At 48.7% G+C, this 19,835-nt stretch overlaps 1 protein-coding gene across 1 annotated transcript in view; it reads left to right on the top strand.

Moving 5' to 3' along the window:
- LOC125759113 (gastrula zinc finger protein XlCGF8.2DB-like) overlaps nt 1-9,714 on the top strand; it is a 52,749-nt gene extending 43,035 nt beyond the window's left edge. Inside the window, exon 3 of the mRNA XM_049417406.1 lies at nt 9,675-9,714. Coding sequence (XP_049273363.1) covers nt 9,675-9,714 — 40 coding nt within the window. The remainder of the gene's footprint in view (nt 1-9,674) is intronic.
- Nucleotides 9,715-19,835: the final 10,121 nt, after the last annotated feature.

The raw sequence follows: 19,835 nt of genomic DNA, 5'->3' as shown, positions 1-19,835 counted from the left end.
GAAATTTGCTTCAAGTTTACGTGTCTGTACAATAAAAGTTCTTTATTTCCAAACCTGTTAATCGGATAATTCGGACATGATCTATCCTCGCGGTCAACGTATGTACTGTGTTATTGCAGGGGTATCAACTTCATTCCCGCAAGGCCCGGGACAGTGAAGCGGGGGAGGGGTGGGGAGTGATATGAACAAAATGTCCCCTCACGCTGGCATTTCAAAGAGCTCATTTCCCATATATCATATATGGGTTATTTCAGAACAGGATTTTTTTGGTGTCCGGATTCGAGAAACATGTCGATACTGATGCCCAGAATGACGCAAATGTGGACGCCGATTCTCAGATCTAGAGATTTTGTTTTGCGGTTATGTTTTAACACATGGTGACCCCATGGTGTGTCTCTAGGAAAAACAATGCTTGAGACCTGTCCGACCTTTGTAAACTTCCCGAACAAAGCGTTATTAATCGCGATAGGCGAGTAAATAACACGCGGACCATAGAGCAAAGTCACAAACATCTCTTTCGTAGTGAAGCCGCTGGCCGCCAGCGAAACGTTCGCAGGCCGTGTGTTTAAGACCCCTTGTTTAATGGCTTCAAGGTCTCGTTAATTCGGTCATATTTGGCCGCAGCCCGGCTAATTCGGACTATCCTCGGAGCGAGCCAAGCACGAAGCGCCGCAAATGTGAGACGCAAATGAGCGAAAAGAGCGTTCGCGAACAACCGAAACGGCCACGGGCCTTCAGAAACGCGTGGTCTCCATCCACAAGCTTACCACAATCGCGATTTGGCGACCAAGGTTTCAGCAGCTGCGGCAAACTTGTTTCGTTTTCGATTTTACTCGGCGCACGCGTAGTGCATGCCTGGACTCTTTTTGTGATCGCGCCGATAGCGACTGGGGTCAGAGCTGCCACAAGCAAGAGTATCGTTGTCGTCGCGTGCCTTCAGAACTGCGTAGTCGCCATCCATGATGGTGCATTAGCGAGCCAGGTTTATTCAGCAGCAGATGGGGTACTGAGCAATTTCGTTTCGACTCTGGACGTAGGCAGCGCGCCTGGCTTCAGAACTGCGTGGACGCCACGATCGTGTCTTTGGCGACCACGGTTTCGTCCACAGCGGATGCGGCACTCAGTAGCTTCTTTTTGACTTCGGGCAATGCCCGTGCAATGTCACAACACTCAAACGTCGTGGATGCTGTTCAAGATGAAGAGCTTCAGCCGCGGTCCGCATGCTGGAATAAATCTCATTTTCTACATTGTGATGGACGAACGATCAATTGCCAGCCATTTTTGCGGCGAAAAAATTACCGTCACCTGCGCGTGGAGGTGGCGGTACGTAATCAGGTATGGCTTCAGGGCACGTTTCTGCTTATGGGACAAAAGTTTGAGCCGTGTTCACATTGAGAAAAATGTCGCAAACTACGAAAATTGCCGCTTTCACACTGCTGTTATGCGAAATAAGTACCGGATTTACGTATTCATCCAGAAAATGAAAATGCGTTGGTGTAATAGGGACTCGTTTATTGCTTTGTTGATGCTTTCGATATCTCGGCATTCGGTTTATTCGGACATTTTGTTTTCCGGTCATGTGAAATCCGAGTTCATAAAGTGCTCTTACTGCATCGCTTTCGGCTTCATATTCTTAAATAGTTCTAAGCATCCCCCGTAATATCCTTTCTTCCTTTCGATGGCGCTAAAAAAATAAAGAACTCGGGCCTTCGTCACACGAAGCGAGCTTTGGATAGCCGCGCTGTTTTCGCCGCAGCAACGACTGATAACCGCGCTCCCGCGAGCCATGCCATGCGACGACGACGCTTCTCTCGTCGGAGGCCTGTCCTCCATCTTTTGCCGGTCGCTCAGCCGCTGCTGTGCACATCGGTAACTTCGACACGTTGGGATTCTCTCGACTTCTGTGCTCGTCGATCGTCGCGGATTCGCGCAGGCGCAGTGAAACGCCAACTGCCGCGAAACGCGTGCACACCGACGAATTCAGATGCGAGCTTGTCTGGAAAGCACTACGCAGACTTCAATTATTTGTTTCAGTAAATAACAGTTTCTGTGCCGTGTACTATCGTGAGTAATATGAGCTCGAACATGCGAGCACGTGGAAAATAGCCTTAAAACTGAGATAGGGTGATACGTGGATGGCGCTGCCGAAACTGGAGGGGAGAGGGGGGGGGGCGCTGTTCCGCTGACTGTTGGTACTCCCGCCTTGCTAGCGTTGCTGCGAGATGTCGGCTGATTGCGTGTCAATGACCGCCAGCAATGATAACAAATTAAATAAATGAGGCGCAGCAAAATCCTCAGCCGACGCCACCGAGATACCGATGCGCAAGCATGGCCTGCGCATCGTGGCAGGCTACGTCACAGCCGATATCTAAGCAGCTACCTAGTCTGATGTGGCTGTTCGCATTGATGGGAATTCATATCACCGCTAGCGGCCACTGACACTCTCTAAGATGCTGTTTCGCATCAACAATATCGAAGCGGGAGGGTCAACAGCTAGTGGAAGCGCGGCGCCCTTTCCACTTTGTTTCCGACAGCCGCTGCTACGAATCAACCGACGAAAGGTTCAAGGCTGTTCGCCACGCGCTCGCGTGTTCGAGCTCATATTGCTCACGATAGTACCATCCAAATATGAAGCTCATAACATGCCCCATATGTAACTGGAGAGAATTAACAGCTTTTCTACGTGCAATTAGCTTGTTTGGGAAATAGAAAGTACTATTTGACAAGTATCATCCGCATTTTTAAAGAAAAAGGAGCATTCTTTAGTGGCATGAAGGATTCCTGCACATCGATAAAAAGCATATAAAACAAAACTATGCACAAGGACTTCTCTTCAAGGCTGCAAGTTGGAGCCTTGAAGATGATTGGAGAATTTAAAATATATGTTAAATCGTTAGGCTTGTCTTTTACCAAATAATATCATTGGAGATGGTCGTACAAACTGCGTTTTGTAATGTTTGTACACGTAAAAGTATTTACCGAAGTTACAACGCCAAAGCGAGACGAGGCGCATGTAACGCTTAATAACCACAACAAAATAATGAAAGCTAGACATAATGGAAACAAACAGAATAAAATAAATGGTGCTCGGGCACTCAGGCGTACGCACGAAGGGGGGGGGGGGTGCGCCTCCCAGGTCAATTCAGACATAGGGGGGGGGGGGCGCAAAGTCTGCCCCCATACTTTGACTTTTTAGTAAGGCAGGGGGAGGGGGGCGGCGATTAACCTTCCTACTCCCCTACCCCCTGATGGGGAACCCTGCGCACGTCTAAGCTCGAACGCTCGAACTAGCGCTTGCGCAGTTCAGGTAGGTAAGGCGATTCGGCCACACAGACATGAAAAATTCATTCGAACACAAGTCAAGTTTAACGAACGGCTCCCCATGCACGGGTGCCGGCATTATCAGGCAACCTAGGTTACGGATGAATTAAAACATCGGTACGAATTTAACGAAACGGAATGTATTAGTACTTAGGCGAGCTTCGCGAGGCGTACCTAAAACGAAGCAACATGCTGCGTTAAAATGACCCACACGCATCAACCCGACCATCACGGTAGTTTTAGCGCACAAAACGAACAAGGACGGAAAAGAACGACGCGGACACCACGTCGTTGCTTTCTGTCCTGGTTTTTTTTTTGTTTTGTTTTTTCTTGTGAGAAAAAAAAATGCACTTGGATTACCAACAGGCCGAAGCATACGCGCCTTAGACACGCTGGACGCTTAGAGGTAACAGGCGCCGTCACAACCCAATTATTCTTAAATCAAAATAGTGGTTCATCGAGAGCGGGGCCCCCTTCCAACACCACCGCCGACAGGAGGGCACCGCCACAACTGCATTCAAATCCCCCTCCGAATCACAGCCGCGCATGCGCACACTGCTTTCAACACCAAACAAAGCAAACCTTGCCCGCGCCTAATGTCACACAACTTTGCCTTCATCCCGATGAAACAATACACTCACATATGCTCGCTACGTTAACAAATGCTCACCGATCGTCAACCAGTTAAGAAAAGCTTAGTTAACGGCATTAGATCGCGCTCTCGGAGTTAACAAAGCGCTGGCCGTAGCAACGTGTTAGTGGTACATACCGTTTCAGTTCGAGTGCTCCACGATATGAAGCTGCAGGTCTCCCTTTGAGTATAGTGCATCTTCGTAATAAGCAGCACTTGCAGAAGGTAAAGGACGAGCACACAGCGCGGGCACACTTCAAACAACCGAAACACCGACCGCAAAACTCGACCGATCGGGAGGCGACGCACAACACACGCAGAAAACGGTCGAGTCCGGCGGCGTCTCTGAGCGCGTTGCTTAAGTCACGTGGTGATAGAGCTGTTCCACGCGCTGCGCACGCGCGGCAGCGGCGGCTGCGCCGGCCGAGGAGGTGGCGCCCCGGCCGTTGTTGGGTCGCGTGGGCGCAGCTTTCTTTCTGCGGCAGTGTTATGTTTTGTTATGCTTTACACAGTGTATTCGAATCGCACTAAGCATTGCGACGACACAGTAAGGGCTGCATGACTACAAGCAGGGCTTAAAGTCTCCCTTCACTGGAGGGGAGGCCCTCACAAAGCGGCAATATATATGTATATATGTAATCTCAAAGAAAAGATCGCCTAGCAGCGATCTTTTCGCCGCTAAACTGGTGCTGCTGTGGTCTCAGCGGCTCTGCTACGCGCAGATCGTGGCTTGTTGGAACGTGGTGCGAGCTGTCATAGCGAAGAATAAACGCAGGATTTCTCGATATATCGGTCAAGATCCACTTTCGCGGTCGTATTATCCAGTTTTGGCAAAAATGTGATGGTATTAAACTCATGAAAATGCATTATTTTCAAGGGATGTTGGCAGGAAATAAAAACGAAAACGTATTAGGCTAAAAAAACGTATTATGCAGAATCGTGTCAACGAGATTTCACTGTATATGTATGCTATCGATTAAGCGTTAGGAGAGGTATTTGCGATGATCACAGAGCAGTGAAGCCAACTGTCTCTAAACTGAACAAATGCTTATGAATGCTAAACAAATACATATATTATTCCGAATGTATTTCGGGCATTCATTCAACGTGTCAATCCAATCAAGCAATAAATGAAATTATTTTGGAAATGATTTCTCAAAAATAAATCTGGATGTAAAGGCTTAAATATATGTGAGCTCAAAATAAGTAACATCAGTTGACTCACTGCATTTAGAATCTCAGGCACGACAATGCTATATTTTATTTTCACTACCACTTGGCTAATAAAGTAGGCAAAATACATGCGTCTTTGCAATTACAGCAGACTTGTGATGCATAACTAAAAGAATGAAAATTGAGTGGCAAGCTTAGCAGACCAATGTGAACCATTACTGATTCACGAGCAGGTAGCTTCACACTCAGGTGCCTCGTGAAACAGTATCCTGTGCCAAGACGCTCTGTCGAACAGGGTGGTGACCCGTGGTTTCAGGAGGCGTTGCCCGTGGTGTTCAATGTCTCAGTTAATTGCATTCAGCAGTACAACGATACGTGTTTACACCTATGGATCAATTCACTGCGTGAATTGACCCACAGGTGTAAAATCCAATGAACACCCATGGGTGTTTAACAGAACATACACCCATTGTACACCCAAAAATGAAAAAAGGGTGTGCGAAGGGTGTGCAAAGAAGACATTACACCCTTTCGGATAATATTGACAGAAAAAAGGGTGTACGACAGGTGTTTTATCGCAAATACACCTATAAGGGTGTGAAACGGTTTGCAGTGTAGGTTGCAAAAGAAAGGCATCTTTTTTATTTATCCTCAAGGTAGAGCACTGTCGATGTAAATAGCAAAAACCGGCCTCTATCTGTATATTTAACTATGTATGCCTTTGGGCAAACTCTAAAGAAAATGCTAATTTGAAATCTTTGACTCGTTTTTGGAATCATACACGTAAATGCCCGTGTTGCAATGGCGAAATTCTATCACAGGTGCTTCTAAATATCATGTTCCATATTTAGCAACACAGACAAAAAATTGAATTCACTGATCATAAAGCCGACATAAAGTTTGTTGGCTCACTCGAGATTAGTGGAACATGGGGTTTATGTATAATATATTTAAAATATTTTAGCCTGTTTGTTTCTTTTCAGGAAATTGTACACATATCAATGTATTTTGCGCACTTGATCACTTGGTAAGAAATGGTGAAGAATATCCACGCTTACGAAAAAAAAAAGGTTTACATAAAACAGGGGCGATGCATGATCCCTACCAGCGTTTTGAAGAAAAAAGTGCTGGACAAGTTTTAAAAAAGCGGACTTTAATTAAAAGTTTATATCGTATAAAAAGCTGGGAATAGAAATACCGGCATAGTGGCAGTAAAAGATTACGATCATACTATGCAGGGAACTAGAGGAAAGAAGATCACTTTTAAGGGCTCGTTTTTATTTGCTAGACACAATATTAATGAGAACTAACAGACAATAAAGCCAAGACAATAATGTACTTACTTGGCATTATTGTCTGTTAGTTCTCAATAATACGGGGAACTAGTGACACACAGTTACTTGTGGCAATTCATAATATGGAAAAACTTATACGGAGATACGCATCCGCCTAGTGGTTGTCTCCAAGATGAATTTTGCCGTTTAGACCACTTACAATCAAAATAGCGGTCCAGCCGGGCTGGCTCCTTTAATCTAAGTACTTCCAAGCCTTAGCTGATAAAGTTTAGCAGAACATAGTATGAAGCTACGTCGTTGTAGAACGCGAGTTATTCATGCACCTCTGGGTAATTTTAGCCTTTCAGCTCTGAACTTATCATGGACCTCTTTCACTATCATTTCTGTTAAAAAATGTGCCCCCTTTCTTTTATTTATCGGACAAGAGCGATACAAGGTAGTAGAATGTATTACTGCTTTCAGAATAGGAATGAGGATTCCTTGTGAAACCCACGACTAATCACTGCGCAGCGTTGTTGGCGGGAGCGTAAAAAATAGTGAAATAAGAGCAGAAAAAGGAGACCACTTTCTCGAGAAGTGAGTGCCGGGAAGAGGCAGTGCTAGGCCGTGAAACCTTTTTAGACACAAGAAAAACCGCACTCTCCTGCATCGCTGGCCGACACATTCACCACTTGTGTAGACCCCTATGTATGTATACTGAGTCGAAAAATAAATACGGTTTTCTAGGTAATTTTAAGTGGCCTGTGTTCGAAGCGGGGTTTTAGAAAGCCGTATTCTATTCGAACATTGCAAGCGCAAGATAAGAAAGCGAAGGACGTTGAGAAACAGAAATGGTTCTCGGTGCATGCATCAACCGTGCCGTAAGGAAACGAACGACTGGGCGCGAAACATTGGCCGTTTCACACTATACTAGAACGCTTACTTCAAGTACAGTTGTTATGTGCCCACTACGCCGTAATTCTTCCTTCTGCGAATCAGCCAACGGGCCCCTACGCGTCCTTCAGGCAACACGCCAACTTACGCAGCTTCTCACTTTGTTGATGCTTTTGTAGCTAATGATGATCAGATATGTCTACATCTTTCTGGATTTTTCGGTCAGGGACAAGATGATAAAAAAGAAGATGAGGGGGGGGGGGTGAGAATGAGGGGAGCTTATGTAGCACTGCGTCAGTCGCGGCCAGCCAGCCTCAGAAAAAAAAACGCGGGAAGTTTGCGCTAAGTTGCGCAAAGCTTCGCGCGGCGACGCTGGTCTCTCTTCAGTTCGTGGTGTTGCAAGCACGGGAGTCACAAAGCTGGCGGCGATTGGATCCAGCGTGCTTGGCCGAAGAAGCGGCAGCCAAGAGACGGCGACGGGCGGATCAGGAATGGGCGCGATGTTTATCTCTCTGAAATCGCTCTCCATGAGCCCACTCTTACGAACAACATGGCTGTTTAGAACATGCAATCACTAATAATAATAATATCTGGGGTTTAATATCCCAAAACCACGACATGATTATGAGACGCCGTAGTTGAGGGCTCCGGAAATTTCGACCGCCTGGGGTTCATTAACGTGCACCTAAATCTAAGTACACGGGCCTCAAACATTTTCGCCTCCATCGAAAATGCAGCCGCCGCGGCCGGGATTCGATCCCGCGACCTTCGGGTCAGCAGCCGAGTGCCATAACCACTAGACCACCGTGGCGGGGCGGAGAAGAACATGCAATCACCGTGAGGTATTTGGGTGCTGTGGCTGATTCTGAGCTATTTCACGGCTATGTAAGGCTGCCTGATGATTGCTTGTATGTTTTATATCGGCGCTTTGAGTATCGTGCCTTGTTTCCCTTGTACGCAATGGACAATAGACAGTTATAGTTTACCGTTAGCGTGATAGCGGCGGTTAAGGGAATAGCGTTACCGTGCCGCAAACGTTGGTTGCGGAAAGCGTGTTTTAGTTTAGCGGGATAGCGTTTACGTGCCCAAGCCGGGACGGTGGCGCCACCTAGCGAAGGGTGAATGCGTTAAAAAAAGTGAAAAGAACAAAACCCAGAATGCTTGCCTGTATCCCCGCACGCAGCAATATTACTCCTTTTTAGTGAAAATAAAAGTAAATAAACATGAACTAAGCGCCAAAAGCGAAAATTTTCATGTTGCAGACTTGTTTACACCGATCTTCTAGATAGGCCTAGGGACGTTCGAAATGGGAAGCGATCTCAAAAACTACGCTAAGTTATCCGTAATACCGTGTCGTCGAAGCTACCTGAAGGCAAGGGAAGCCATTTCGCACAGCCGTTTGCTACGAAAGAAGTGGATCCGTGCACATCAACGCTAAATTCAGTTCGAAGCGGGCGTCGAAAACCGCCGCCATGTTTTACGTACACTACGTTAACCAAGCAAGCACGGTAACGCTAAATCTGAAAAATAGCGTGCGTACGGTAAACGTTACGGGTCGTTTACGGTACTGCGCATGCGCATTTCGATCCCGCTATTCCGGTAAGCCCGCTATTCCGTTAAACCCGCTAAACTATAACTGTCTAATATCGACACTCGCAGTCCTCCAGTAAGCAGGGTGCCGGAACGGAACGAAAACCGAAAACGAAAACCGAAAAAAAAAAACCGATATTTTTGACCGGAAAGAAAACGTAACCGAAGCTTTATACATTCTCTCGTTCCGGTGTGAAACCGAAATTTTTTCAATCGTTTTTCGGTTCACGAGAAAACTTCGCGATCCGGAACAACTGAGCTCGTGCAATGTGAGCATATCTCAGGGTACAATATTAGCGCGTACCTCAGGCAGGAATTCCAAAGAAATGTTGCAATTGTGCGGAAAACGAAAACAGTGGCAACCAGAGATGTTTATATTACCGCTACTGGACTTTAGCGCGCCTGTCACGTAGGCGAAAGTGGAGAGGGCATTGTCGGCGCTGAAGTTTGTTACCGCGAAAGATGTTATGAGATCACAACAACTGATATCGGCGCCATAGTTGACCGCCGCCGCCGGTGTCCGTGACCGCTATCGCGTGAAAGAGAGAGAGAAAGCAACTTTATTAAATAAAAGGAGGTCCGGCGAGTTCGTCGGGGATTTGGGCTAATATCCCCACCTAGGCGTCGGCCACGAGCCCTTGAGCTCTGGCGGCTGCCTCGGCCCGCTGGACGGCCCAGAGTTGGTCCTCGAGGGCGAAGCTGAGCAGTGCAGTCTCCCAGCGTGTTCGGTTCGAGGCTTCGTCTCCGTCTGGTACCCCACCTCTGTCACACTCCCATAACATGTGTTCCAGGGTAGCCCTGGCCTCGCAAAACTTGCATCTTGCCGAATAAAGTTCTGGGTAACAGAGATTCAAGATCGCTGGGTTCGGAAAAGTTCTGGTCTGCAGCTGTCGCCACGCGACCGCCTGCTTCTTGTTCAGTTTTTGGTTTGGTGGCGGAAATTTTCACCTGGCCAATCTGTAATGTTGTGTTATGTCTCGAAAACTAGTGAGGCGATCCTCCCACTCTCACTCCCCGCCCGACGTCGCGGCCGAGGCGGCGGCGGTGTTGACGGTGGCGGCTCGATCCGTAAGCCCTCGAGCCGCCCCGTGCGCCGCCTCATTGCCGGCGAGCGAAGTGGTGTGTGCGGGTGCCCATAAGATGTAAACGTCCCTATTCTCGGTTTTGCCCGCAAGAAGAATTCGCAAAGCCTCGGGGGAGACGCGGCCGTTGGCAAAGTTGCGGGCTGCGGTCTGGGAGTCGCTAATTACCACTTCGGCCGCCGTGGTGGCCACCGCGAGCGCGATAGCCACTTCCTCCGCTGTCTCCACGTGCTCAGTGCGTACCGTGACGCTTCTCTTGCAAGCGTTCTCATGATCTATTACTGCGGCCACGAAGCCGCGCCTGCGTGCGTATCTGGCCGCGTCCACGAACACCGCATCTCTACAGTTACCATACTTCTTCTGTATGTCCTGTGCTCTCTTTTCCCTCCGACCCCTGTGGTATTTGGGATGCATGTTCTTCGGCAGGGAAAGAACGACCAATTTATCCCTGACGTTGCTTGGTACGTCGAGTTTGACACCGTGCTGAGCGTGATACCCTATACCTAACCTTTCTAGTATGTATCTGCCCGTCGAGCTCTTAAAGGCGTTCGTACTGCGCTATGTTCTGTGCCTCTATCAATTCTCCCAGCGTGTTGTGTAGACCCATGCAGATCTAGTAACTTACTCGTGCTCGTGTTGATCGGTAGCCCTATTGCCAGTTTGTAAGCCTTATTAAAAACTTTGAGCGCGCAAAAGGACGTAGGACCAGAAGAAACACACACCACAAGCGCTTGAGTTGCGAGTGAGCGCTTGTGGTGTGTGTTTCTTCTGGTCCTACGTCCTTTTGCGCGCTCAAAGTTTTTAATCATGCGTTACCAACTAGCCCACCTAGCCATTTTGTTGTAAGCCTTCCTGATTAAGCCTTCCATCTTTGTCTTGTACGCGACCTGCCACTTGAGGTAGGGTGCCACGTACGTTATTCGGCTCATTACGAAGGCCTGAACTAGCCTGATCATATTGCTCTCTTTCATCCCGCTGCGTCGGTTGGCTATGCGTCTCAGTAACCTGATGGTCTGAGCGACCGCGCCTTCCAGTCTTCTGATGGTCTCGCCGTTGTGGCCGTTTGCCGCGATGTGTAATCCCAGAACGCGTATGTTATCTACCCTAGGCACGGGTCGCCCGTCGGACGTGCTTAGTTGTATCTCGCTACTGGGATCCCTATCATTCATCGAGCCGTTCGGCTTGCAGCCTCTTCGCGTGGGTTTGTAAACTAAAAGTTCGGATTTTTTCCGCTGAGCAGCTCAGGCAGGTGTTCTTTAAGTATTGCTCAACAGTCTCGATCGCACGCTGTAACGTCTGTTCTATGTGCCCGTCGCAGCCCTCCGTAACCCACAACGTAATGTCGTCGGCGTAAAGGCTGGGATTGAGCCCTTCCATCTCTTGTAGCTTGGCTGGCAACCCCACGAGAGCTATGTTAAAAAGCATGGGCGTTATGACCGATCCCGGTGATGTACCCAACTCTATTTCCTAGGAAGTAAACTCCCCGAAAGTGAGCTTGGTCCTTCTATTCGCGAGAAAATCTCGAACGTAGTTGTACGTTCGTTCGCCGAGGCCGAGTTCCTGCATTTTGGCCAGTACGGTTGCGTGCGTTACGTTACCGAAGGCCTTCTTCAGGTCCAGGCCAAGTATGGCCTTGGTGGACCTGGTTGGGCTATCAATCACTTGGTGTTTTATCTGTAGCATCGCGTCCTGCGTAGAGAGGATTCGCCTGAACCCCAACATCGTGTGGGGAAGCAGGTTGCGGTCCTCGAGGTAGTTGGTCAGCGTTGTGAGGACCACGTGCTCCAATACCTTTCCCAGGCATGAAGTCAGCGAGATCGGCCCGAGGTTCTCTAGCTGCAGTCGCTTAGCCGGCTTCGGTATCAGCACGATGTGCGCAGTCTTCCATTGTTGTGGTAGCCGCCCGGTTTCCCAGCACGCGTTGACGTACTCCGTGAGTTTCGTTATCGATTTATCGTCGAGATTCCCGAGTGTTTTTTTCGTGATACCGTCGGGCCTGGGCGCCGATTTAGTGTTTAGCTTCTGTAACACTGCCCTGATCTCTGACTCGCCGATCGGTCTGTCTAGGTCTTCGTTGACTACGCCTCCGTAATGAGGATGCGTGTCCGATTGGGCAGAACTAATGTACCGTTCCGTGATCTCCCGTAAGATGTCCTGTTCGGAGCCTTTGTACGCATGTATAATTCTGTTGACGTTCTGTCTGTACGCGGTCTTCGTCTCCTCCGGATCTAACAAGTACCTAAGCAAGTTCCACGTCTTGGCGAACCCTAGCTGGTTCTCCATGTTACTGCAGGTACTTTCCCACTGTTGCTTACACAGCTGCTGCGCGTGACTCTGAATGTCCCTGTTCATCTTTGCTATCTTCTTTCTAAGCGATCTGTTGTGCCTTTGCCTTTTCCATCTTTCTTGCAAACTGCGCTTGGCCTCCCACATGTGTAGGAGTCTGCTATCTACGACTTCGAGTTCCGCCTCCGGCGGGACCAATCGCGTCGCCGCGGCAACGTCCCGTTTCAACGAGTCGGTCCATTCGCCAATATCGTTAATTGCTTCCTCCGATTCTTTCGACTCTCTAATGTTTCTGAACTTGTCCCACTCGATCAATTTGAGCTGTTTACCTCTAGTCTTGCATGGTCCCGCCCTGACTTTAATCTCTATTATGATATGATCACTACCCATATCCTGCTGCGTGTTCATCCAATGTGAATCGGCAATGCTTTTCGTAAAAGTTAAGTCTGATGGGGTGTCTACGCTAACGCTGTTACCTCGCCGCGTTGGGGAGGAGGGATCGGTAATAAGGGTCAGCCCTTCTTGCTGCGCGTCGAGCCACAAGTTCCTACCTTTGACGTTTTCGAATTTGTAGCCCCACGCGGTGTGTTGAGCGTTAAAGTCCCCAGCAAAGAGGATCGCCCGCTTGCCCGCTATGGCGATCGTTTTCCGAATTAGCGTGCCGAATTTTTGTTTGCGTCGCGGCCTGCTGTAGACGTTGAGAACAAAAAGGCTGCTAGCTACCGAGTCGGTATGATTTCTAATAAAATGTGCTCGATTCCCTTAATTTCTGTATCGTGTTGGACGGCCGTTAGATTTCGTCTGACCAGTGTGGTAACGGCCGATGCTTCCCCCGTGGCGTCACTGTAGGGCCTGTAGCCCGATATTTTTGCCTTCCCGTTAGTCTCTTGTAATATTATAATGCATGGATTTTTTTTGTTGATCAGGTATTGCTGTAAATGACATCTTTTCCTAGTGTACCCTCTGCAATTCCACTGCCAGATAGCGTACGTATTGTGTCTATCCATGGTGATATTACGGTTTTCCGGCGATCTCCGTCGTCTCTGTTACCGCAGGCCTACTGTAAGGTTTTGCAGTCGTTTTAATGGGACCGCAACTGCGTGCTTGCGAGCCTCTGGTAGGCAGACTGACTGCCATCGATAACTTCCCTTCAAGCTCCCCCACGCGCGCTTGCATGGTGCCTAACTGCTGCTGTATCCGCTGTTGCAATGTGGCGAACTGCTGTTGCAATAATTTAGTGATCTGACCAAACATGTCCTCTATTTTCTTTTCAAGTCCTTTCTTATCTTCTTCTATTCGAAGTTCTAGCTCTTCCTGCAGTCTTTTTGTCTTACTCTCTGGCCTATGTGTTCTCTTTTCACTGCAGTCCGGATCTACTTCTATAGCCCTTCGTTTTGTGGGTACAGTCTCCTCTTCCTCACCCTCGATTATTTCCTCTGTAACTTCGGCGATTTGTGCTACGTTTGTGGTGACTTTGCCTGCGTTTTTCAGTCTAGCGTTTTCTTCCTTAAGAACATTAATATCGCGAAATAAAAAAAAATTGAATGAGAAACAAATTTCTAGGGTCGGATGAGATTTTAACCCGCGCCCTCTGCGTGGCAGTCGGGTCTTTCACCACGGTGCCACGCTGGTGCTTGTAACTCCTTCGCAAAAATACTCTATACAGGCGTCATCTTGGGAATGGAATCGTGTTAACATATGTAGCAAAGCGCGGCAGAAGAGTAAAATAAGAACCAGTAATCACACAATGCTAATAGCGCAAAGTGCGTGGTTTAATGCTTTCCACCTGTGTTGCGGAGTTGCCACTCCAGAAGTGAAATGACTCCGAAATAATTCCACATTTTCGTGACCCCAGAAAGGAATGGGGACAACGCTTGGAGGAATGTAATGGGAATGCAATTAAGCGCCTTTAGCACGCAGTGGAATGGGAATGAAATTACGTCTTTTTCCGAAAACGGAGCACGTTTTTGTCTACGTGCTGTTTTTTAAACTTCAAACATTAGTAAGTCAGAGCCTCGAATTTAACAAAAAAGCAGTATTTTTAAAATGGCTTGGCTGATTACAAGCGCGGTACATTTATAACCAACGCGCCTGCTACAAACAGATGCATAAGTTAGAGAACAAACAAATGCATTATCCCAGCAGATACTGAAGGGAGAAACAAACTACGCCTGCGCGTTGGTTCGCATTGATACCTCCACACGAAAGTAGCGAATACTCTATGCGCAGCCTGACCTTTATCTCACGAGCAGTTTAGTACCTGGCACACGTAAATAACATTTGTGACAAGAAAGACACTGCATACCTGCGCACAGGCGAACACAGAAAGGCTTGACAACCATCAGTGCTGACGAGCAGTGCGGCACAGTGTTCCGTATTTGATGCAAAGGCACAAGGTGCCCGAGAGGTGCACTGTTCCAACTAATACCAGCAGATCCAGATGGCTCTGTTCCCCATTAACCAAATATTAGTTTTCTCCATATTCACGACCGCTCGAGACGCGTGGTAAAACTGCTTAGTCTTCTTGAATACTACTTTTTTCAGCATAAAAATACGCTGTGTCGTCATTTTAGCATTAACACATTTATGCTTAAACATTATTAAAACATCACCATTAGTTCAAACATGCTGACCATGCAAATACTATAGGTAGCGGAAGAACTGCCCCTATGGGAATTATTACGGTGGTTGTACGGCACGAGATGTCACCAAGCTACTATCGCTCGACCTTGGTAACGTGTGTTTGCGTACTTTTGCAGTTCCTAATGCATCTCATGGCCACCGCTTTATGTGGCGTTCATTCTTACCTCGATAAAACTATCAAGATGCCTCTCCTACTTTGAGGAATTACAGGAATGGAATTTAACTGCCCGGCCATTCCCGGGGTGGGAATGTGCTAAGTTTTTTATCATTCCGAGGAATTCAAAGGAATGGAATTGCGGCAAGTCCTAATTTCCCGGAATGGAACTTGAATGGTATGGAGGCTCCCATTCCGCAACTGCTTCCCACCCATGACATAGTGTTCAGCCATAATCCCTCATTGTCATCAGCCACAGCACAAAGTGCACTGTCTTAGAGATGTGTAGCGGGTACCACGTGTCTCCAAAAAATGACGAAAAATTGCATAGTGCGAACTTCGCTACTTGAGAAAAATCACGATGATTTATGGCGTAGTGCGTACCTTGCATGTGTACTTGTATTATGGCATCTTCGGCTGAGCCGCACTGGCAACATGGCGGTGGAAGAGAAGTTACATCAAACACCGCCCGAGTTTTAAGCCCCGCTACGGGCCAGACGAACGTGTGAGCCACTAAACTCGAATCTGCGACAGCAGCGTCGTCACCGAGACGAGCACACCAGCCGAAATTCAGTAGACGACACTTTGCAACGGCGAATTTGTACTGGGATTAAGAGCGCAAACGACGGAAAACCAGACGAATGGAGACGCTTGCGAGGTGCGTACAGCGTCTGTTCGTCTGTTCTCCACGCGCTTTTCGTGCGTGAGGTTTGCACAAACTCGACGAAAGTTAGCAGTTTCTGCACCGTCTTCGCTCTCCGGTGAAATCCCGACAGCAAAAGTAGCCTTGTGTGAGCACGGCCGGATGATTTACAGCCCACGCATGTTTTACGTGCAGCCCGGCCGTGTTCTGCTGCAGCGCCAGCTGTAAATTGCGCCTGCACTGATAGAACGTAGCCGCGTCGTCCGTCAGCGCGCGCTGAACGACGGGATTGCACCACGCTCCACCGTCGATCTCCACGGTGGCGTGGTGGCGTGTACTCGTTTCGTGGCCTGCCCAGCCGAACGTGCGGCACCACGCGCGTGGTCACCAGATGAACGTACGGCACTGCACGAGTGCGCAAAAAACGCCACGAGTGCCGCCAGTCGAAGATCCCATTAGTTGCGCCAAGAGAATCTACAACGGGCTCTGCAATGTCCGCTCTTCCAGCTTTCGCTGTGACTGTGCTGCGTGTTCCGCGCAGGCCTGGCGATCCTTTTATCAGAACAGCGGTGTCGGACATCAGAGAATGCACTCAGTGACATGCTGCTTCTGCGATCGTGCTCACTCCTTTGACGCAAAGCATTGAGCCCACTAAAAAAATCGTATTTGTCTTTTGAGAAAATGAATACTATGACTTGGAAATTACTACTGCTTTGCGCAAGTTGGTAGGAATTCGTGGTAGAGTTGCTTCCGCTCGTCTGAAGAACGTGTTTTACCCTTGTCCCACTTTCCAAAGAGGAGGGCAAGTAACTACATCAGAAATACCATGTTTTTTATGATTACCTTAACTTCAAATTTTTGGGAAAAAAAGCGTTACGAACCGTTACGGAACATTTTTTTCTTCGTTCCGGAACAGAAAAGGAACGGAGCTTTCTACGGTGGAACGAAACTAAAACCGAAACGAAAAACATTTCGTTCCGACACCCTGCCAGTAAGCTTGGAGGCGCTGTAATTAAAGAAGCCTATTGAGCATCAATAGCTGAAGGGGCACGACACCGTTGAAGGGATGGGACGCTTACCGCTGCTGTATTTGCAGGTTGCGTTTCTCAGTGCTTGGTCGACATGGCTTCTTGTACGGTGGCCGCGCAATCTTGGCCATGAAGTTCCGCTCCCGCTTCTAAACGTGCAGGGATGGTCAGAGCTGGTTCCTTCGGCTACCGGCGGCCCGCAACACGGTTCTTTCGTGGACGCCATCGCAGAATATGACTCCGGATACAGCGGCCAGCCAGACGCCAACTCGGTTACGTTCCTCGGTGACCTGCCTTCGAGAGTTCTCGAACATTGGCCACGCTGTCTTGATCAGGCAGTTCCGTTTCCGAAAGTGCAAAGATGGCCAAGTTTGGTTCCCTCGGTTACTGGCGGCTGGCAACATGGTTCACTCCCAGATGCCCTCGCAAGCCATGACGTAGTATATAAAAGCCAGCCAAGCTCCAATTCGGTTGGACACGACACCGTTGAAGGGATGGGACGCTTACCGCTGCTGTATTTCCACGTTGGTTACTTCAAAGATGCTTCCTGTTTAAAAAGTAGCCATTACTGCCTTGTTGCGGTGTCGTGCCCTACTGACCTGCGTGATAAGATGTTTCGTACATTGCTGTTTCTTTCATGCCTGCATCGGAAGTTTGCATCGTTGTTGTTGTTGCTTTCAGGTGACATTGAATCAAATCCCGGCCCTAGCGTCTAGGAAACACTCGCAATCGTTCTTGAAACAGTGCGCAGGCTTGAAGCGGGTCAGAATACAATAATTGGTGAAATTCATGGGGCTAAAAGAAAATCAGGATGCTACTGATAAAGAAATCAAAAGCTTGACCATGAGAGTGGTCACTCTGGAAGCAAAGCTGGTTTCTAATGCCCCTCCTTCATCCAACTTTGCTGATGGTGCTATTGGTTCTATTTCTGATCAACTTCAAGCAGTAGTATCAGGGTGTGATGAAGCGGAAAATAGAATGCGACGGTGCAACTTGTTGTTCTTTGGAATTCCCGACGAGGACAAAGTAAGCTGGGAAACTTCTGAAAGTAAAATTATCGCCGTATGCTCAGATAAGTTAGCGATCACCACTACCAGTTCTCAATATGAACGTGTGCACCGGCTGGGTAAATTTGCTTCAAACAAATGTAATCCGATAATTGCTAAGTTTACGTTTTTTATGGACAAACAAGCAATCCTCGCCAGCGCCATATCGGCTGAAAAATACTGGCATCTCTATTAGAGAAGATTTTTCGCAAGCAACATGGCAAGCGCGCAGGAAACTGCTTCAGTTTGCTAGGGAACGGAAGTGCGCCAGCGGTTCGCGGGTCCCATCCATGTCGCAGAACGGGACGGACGAGACAGCTGCTGATATGAGGGCATTGTGGGCAGGAGTCGGGGCTTGGGGACGACGTCGACGTACGTAGGCGGCACAGCCGCGTCGGCGTAACTTCGCCGACGGCTTCGGCGTAACTTCGCGGTGCAGCCAGAGGAATCGCTGGGGGCGGCCTGGCTACAGCTTGCGCGTAGCTTAGTGGCGCATGCACTGGAGGCGGTTGGTGGTATTCAGGAATGACCTCTGCGATTTCCTGCTGAATCGCTCGGCGGAGAGGAGGCAGGAGGGTAATGGGCGGCTGGTCAACACGCTGCGGTGGAGCGAAAGCCAGTAGAGAGATCTGGCGGGAAATTTCCTCACGCACGAACGACTTGATTTCGGCAAGCAAGGTGGAGTGGTCGGAAATGGCCGACAAGCCCGCGAGATCAGCATCGCGTGATGGCGGTCGACGGGTCATCAAGCGCTGCCGGCGCAGCTCCTCATAACTTTGGCACAGCGTGATGACCTCTGCCACTGTGCGAGGGTTTTTGGCCAGCAGCATGGTGAAGGCATCGTCGTCGACGCCTTTCATAACATTCCTGATTCTCTCAGACTCGGCATGCTCGCGTCGGCTTTTTTGCACAAGTCAAGGATGTCTTCAATGTAGCTCGTGAACGATTCACCGGCCTGCTGTGCCCGTTCACGCAACCGCTGTTCGGCTTGCAGCTTACGGACGGCAGGGCGGCCAAACACGTCGACGATGGCGGTCTTGAAATCGGACCACGTCGGGAAATCGGATGCATGGTTGTTGTACCACATGCATGCCACACCCGCGAGGTAGAAAACCAAGTTGCTCAGCTTGCCTGCTTCGTCCCATTTATTTGGGACACTCACCCGTTCGTAAATCGTGAGCCAGTCCTCCACGTCGGTGCCATCCGCGCCGGTGAAGACAGGAGGGTCACGGATGCGGGGGACACCAGGACAAGCGGTCGGAGCAGGAGGCGGCGTTTGCTGAGCGGCGTCTTGCGGCATGGTAGATGGCACGGTACGGGATCGAAGCTCCAGGGGCATCGAATGGAGACCGAAGTTGTGGTGACGGTACAGCACTCTCCACCACTTTGTTAAGACGTTTATTGACGGCGAGATTGACGGCGACGATGCACAACGACAGAGCGCAGACTCGCAGACTCTCACGAACACGAGCACGAGGGGCGTGCTCTCCGAGGATAGGCGAAGAGGGTGACCCACTAGGAGGCGCTTGAGAGGACGACCCATTAGAGCGTTCCAATGCTTCTCTACAATTTTATATATATATATATATATATATATATATATATATATATATATATATATATATATATATATATATATATATATATATATATATATATATATACATATATATATATATACGGTGCATGGCGACGGCAAACACCAGCCGAGACTGTCCATATAATTGCAATCGCGATAGGACTGGTGCGAGGACATAGTCGTGTGGAACACCACGGTATGACGTTAACAGAGCTTCCTCGTGGCCAGCCAGGAGGAAGGAGAAAGGTCAGTCACGCAGAAAGGCTTCGACTATTATGCGCACTGCTTTAGGGAAGTGAAGTCAAGGTAAGGTCGGAGCTATTCCTTCATGACTTACATGATCATAAGCTTTCCGAATGTCCATGGCCAATAGAGTTCGAATTCGGCGAGAGTGGCCTCCAATGAGCACCATAGAAGAAAAGTGTCCCAGCCCAGCTTCAGTACCCAAGTGTGGACGGAATACAATTCGCGCAGGATCGTACCTGGAGCAG

This window comes from Rhipicephalus sanguineus, chromosome 7 (genome assembly GCF_013339695.2).
Source record: "Rhipicephalus sanguineus isolate Rsan-2018 chromosome 7, BIME_Rsan_1.4, whole genome shotgun sequence".
NCBI classification, from domain to species: domain Eukaryota; kingdom Metazoa; phylum Arthropoda; class Arachnida; order Ixodida; family Ixodidae; genus Rhipicephalus; species Rhipicephalus sanguineus.
The sequence above is the reverse complement of the archived record's forward strand: the minus strand, read 5'-3'. Positions and strand labels throughout refer to the sequence as shown.